At 58.3% G+C, this 4,450-nt stretch overlaps 1 protein-coding gene across 1 annotated transcript; it reads left to right on the top strand.

Moving 5' to 3' along the window:
- Positions 1-1,161: 1,161 nt before the first annotated feature.
- Positions 1,162-3,665, top strand: LOC114888893 (beta-lactoglobulin-1A/1C-like; the record flags this gene model as incomplete). Its single annotated transcript, XM_029211566.1, has 4 exons — positions 1,162-1,257; positions 1,947-2,086; positions 2,869-3,040; positions 3,474-3,665. Coding segments are annotated over exons 1-4 (600 nt in total), but the record flags the coding sequence as incomplete, so codon positions are not given.
- Between the last annotated feature and the right edge of the window lie 785 nt (positions 3,666-4,450).

Below are 4,450 nucleotides of genomic sequence, written 5' to 3'. Positions count from 1 at the left end.
CACAGCCCCCGGGGGTGTTGTTGTCAAGGTGGACTCAGCGAGACAGATACTCCTGTGTCCTGCTCGATTCCCCTCCAGACTTAGGTACATGCGCAGCGCCAGGGCCCCATGACTCCCAAGGTGTTGAAGGCGGCTTGCTTCAGCCTTGAGTGGTATGGAGGGAAGTGCCCTAGGAGATTTAAAATGTAAGATTCGGTAGATTGAAGATTCAGATACTGTGGACCTTTCTATCACACTTACAGACATGGAGCACGCGGTGTTGCTCCGCTGGAACCCCAAAGGTCAGGTCACCTTCCCGGCTGGGTGGCTCTGGGGGTTATGATGACTGTTGCTGTCAGCATTGTTGTCTTTATTGCTACCCTAACTGGGCAGCAGACACTTGCAGAGCTCTCACTACAGGCCAGGCCCATCCTTGGAGCTCCACCTGAGCCCCACGTCACCCTCACCCCAGCCTGCAGGGGGTGGGGTGACCGCAGAGAACCCTTCGCCCAAGGCCACGTCCGTGGGGTTTGGAGGAGCCGATGCCCGAGACAGGAGAGTATACCAGAAGCAGGAGGAACCCAGCGGGACCATAGCCTTTCGGGAGGCCTTGCTCAGCAGGACCGGGTGGGAGGCCCTGGGAGCTAGTGGAACCCCCAGGAAGGGCAGCCCACAAGAGAGGGGTGACGGGTGCGGGTGACGTGACCCCCTTGTTCGGGGCAGACAGCCACCCCCTGGCTCACGTCCCTGGGTCCTTCCTGGCGTGGGGCTCTCCGGACCCCGGCCGACCCACGGGCCCGCCCTCCAGGATACAGCTGTCCTCAGTGTTGGCTCTGACCTGTCCTTGTCCAAGAGCCCGACCCAGGAAGTGTTCCTGACGCTGGCGGCCAGCCTGGACTCGCACTCCGGACCCTTCCTCTCTGGGGCCAAGCAGGAGCCGTCCAGTCCCGGGGACGCAGGGGACCTTCCTGCTTGGCCTCGGAGGGAAGAAGGCCTCCTATTGTCCCAGCTGAGGAAGCCACCCGAGGGCCTGAGGGTGAGTCACAGGGGATTCGGGGAACTGCGTGGCGGGGAGCCCAGCACAGGCTGGCCGGCTGGCCCTCCTCCTATATAAGACCCCGAGCCCAGTGCCTCGGCCTTCCTCTCCCTCCAGAGCCCAGAAGTGCCACCAAGGCTGCAGCCATGATGTGTCTTCTGCTTGCCCTGGGCCTGGCCCTCACGTGTGGCACCCAGGCTGTCAACGTCATCCGGGCTATGGAGGACCTGGACATCCAAAGGGTTCGAGGGGGGCTGGGTGGGTGGTGAGCTGCAGGGCGGGCAGGGGTCTCAGGGGCCAAGGGGAGACAGAGGAGGCTGTGATGTCTGGGGTGTGCATTACCCTCCTAGGGCCGCCCTAACAAATACCCCCGACAGGGCCGCTTAAACAACATGGTTATCGTCTCACATCCTGGAGGCTGGAAGTCTGAGATCAAGGTGTCGGCAGGGCTGGTTTCTCCTGAGGCTGCTCTCCTGGGCGTGTAGACGGCTGTCTTCTCCCTGTGTCTTTACCTGGTCATCCCTGTGTCCAATTTCCTCTCCTTATGAGGTCATCAGTCACACTGGATCAGGGCCCACCCTAATGACCTCATCTTACCTTTGTCATCTCTTTAAAGACCCTGTCTCCAAAGAGTTATGTTCTGAGGCTCTGGAGGTTAAAGGGACACAGTTAAGCCCCTAATAGGGTCTCTCTGCCCCCCAACCTTTCCCCACCTCCAGCCACATCTCCCCAAGATCCAAACATTCCCACTTGTGTGATGGGCTCCTCTGGGTCCTTCTTGGGGCTCAGAGTGAGTTTAGGGAGAACATTCCTCAGGGTGCCGAGGAGGGGGTGTCTCAGGGCTGCCTCAGGTCGGGGTGGGACAGAGAGCCCACCGTGGGGACGGGGTCCGCTTCCCGCCCCCGGAGTGCCGATCAAGCCCGCTCCCCAGGTGGCAGGGACGTGGCACTCCGTGGCCATGGCGGCCAGTGACATCTCCTTGCTGGACACCAAGAGCGCCCCCCTGAGAGTGAACGTGGAGCAGCTGAGGCCCACGCCCCAGGGCGACCTGGAGATCTTCCTGCAGAAAAGGTGCGCGTGGTCCCCACACCCCGCCGGGGCTGCAGGCCAGCAGGGTGCGGGCGGCGGTCAGGGATCCTGGTGGGACTCGGCTGCACTCTGGGTGGGACCAGGGCCCCAGGGACGGGCAATGGGGCCCTCGGAGCCCCACCCAGGGTTCCCCACCCAGGGCTTTTTTTTTTTTAAAAAACTTTTATTAATTTGATGCTTCGGAACATAATAAAATAAATGAACATAAAACATCATTTTAGTTAACTTGGAAAGAGAGATAAAATCCACTGAAGTGGAAACACGTAGGAAAGATATGTGCATTCAGGCAGTTACTTTAATTCTGTGTTAGGTTAAGGATTACGAATGTACTTGAGCAACGGGGAGACGTTTTGCATCTTTTCTAGTCTGAACACTTCAATATCTCAGATGAACGGGATGTCACAGAGACAAAGCAGAGTGGGGAGAGCCCCATCTGCCCTCGGAGTGGGGGTGGGGTGCAGAGATGGGGACCCGAACCCCAGGATTGTCTGCAGGTGCAGGTCATTGCCCCGGACCGCGGGGCCTGGCCGCTCCCGGCCCTTTTTTCCCTCAATCCGTCTGACCTCTTGTGGCCTGTCCAACCTGGTCACCTGTGGCCCTAGAGGTTACTGTGAGCACAGCCAAGGCCTGGGTGACCAGCTGGGCTCCAATGCCCCCCACCGGCTCGGGCCCCTCCTGGGGCCAGCTTCCACCCTGGCCTACAGTTTGGCCTGATCAGCTGTGCATGGTCTGTGCACGTGGCTCAGGAAACACCTGCCTTTCAGGGAGAAGGATGGGTGTGTTAAGGAGAAAATCATCGCAGAAAAAACTGAGATCCCTGCTGTGTTCAAGCTCAACTGTAAGTGCCGGGTCTGTGGTAGGAGCCCCACCACCCTGGGGGGCTCTGGGCAGGTGCAGGGGGCTGGCACCGGGCCCGAGGATGCTAAGGGGCTGGGGGTGACAAGTGATGCTGTTATTACACCAGCTTCACTGCTCTCCCTGCCGCTTGCCCAGTTCTATGGGGCCAGTGGCCGCGGGCAGGTCCCTGCTAGGCTGGCCTCACTCCCCAAGGTGACTCTCCAAGCTCTCTCTGCCGGGCAGGAGCTCGGGCCCCTCAGGCTGAGCTCAGGAAGCATCTGTGCCCGTCCAGGTGGAGCTGAGAGCCACTGTCAGCGGTCAGGGTGCCCCACGGCCCCCAGCCCACTACATGGGTTCCTCCATCTCCACAAGACGAGTTCCTTCCCTCATCCACTGGTTCACTCATTCCTCACTAAATCCAAGACGAGAAAGCGCCATGGGGGGCAGGGGGGCTTCCACCAGGGCCACTCCCGCTGGGCAGCCTGGGCCACCTTGGGACTCACTCTGACTCACTCACTCTTGTCTGTGCCAGACAAGAACTGACCACTGCCAGGTCGCCTGCCCCAGGGGCTCCAGAGCCACCTGCCTGCACTGGGTCAGGATGCTGGCGTTGCCCCTAAAGCTGCCTGACCCTGCGGTGCAGCCACTGCCGCCCGCTGGCCTCTGTCAGGGCAACCCTCACTCCTGCCGCCCCAGTTCCCATGGCTCAGGGCTGCCCCGCGATGTAACCATTCTTGGGACGTTCCCCTCCTCCCTCGCTCGGTGGTGCCCAGTCTCACCTGAGGTCGGCGTGACAACCCCATTTCTTTCTTTCATTTTTTTTTTTTTACATCTTTATTGGAGTATAATTGCTTTACAATGGTGTGTTAGTTTCTGCTTTATAACAAAGTGAATCAGTTATACATATACATATATCCCCATATCTCTTCCCTCTTGCGTCTTCCTCTCTCCCACCCTCCCTGTCCCACCCCTCTAGGTGGTCACAAAGCACCGAGCTGATATCCCTGTGCTATGCGGCTGCTTCCCACTAGCTATCTACCTTACGTTTGGTAGTGTATATATGTCCATGCCTCTCTCTCGCTTTGTCACAGCTCACCCTTTCCCCTCCCCGTATCCTCAAGCCCGTTCTCTAGTAGGTCTGTGTCTTTATTCCTGTCTTACCCCTAGGTTCTTCATGACATTTTTTTCCCTTAAATTCCATATATATGTGTTAGCATACGGTATTTGTCTTTCTCTTTCTGACTTACTTCACTCTGTATGACAGACTCTAGGTCCATCCACCTCATTACAAGTAGCTCAATTTCGTTTCTTTTTATGGCTGAGTAATATTCCATTGTATATATGTGCCATTTCTTGACCACTCTGGGTCCCGGGGGGCATCTTGGATTGAGCGGTGCGTGTTCCTGGGTCCAGGAGGTGGTGGAATGTCTCTGGCGCATCCGTAGTTGATGTGCCTGGGGACGGCTTTGGGGACGGCTTTGGGGACGGCTTTGGGGACGGCTTTGGGGA

This window comes from Monodon monoceros, unplaced genomic scaffold (genome assembly GCF_005190385.1).
Source record: "Monodon monoceros isolate NGI ecotype Baffin Bay Population unplaced genomic scaffold, NGI_Narwhal_1 Contig4849_ctg1, whole genome shotgun sequence".
Lineage (NCBI taxonomy): Eukaryota > Metazoa > Chordata > Mammalia > Artiodactyla > Monodontidae > Monodon > Monodon monoceros.
This window is presented reverse-complemented; position numbering and strand designations above follow the sequence as displayed.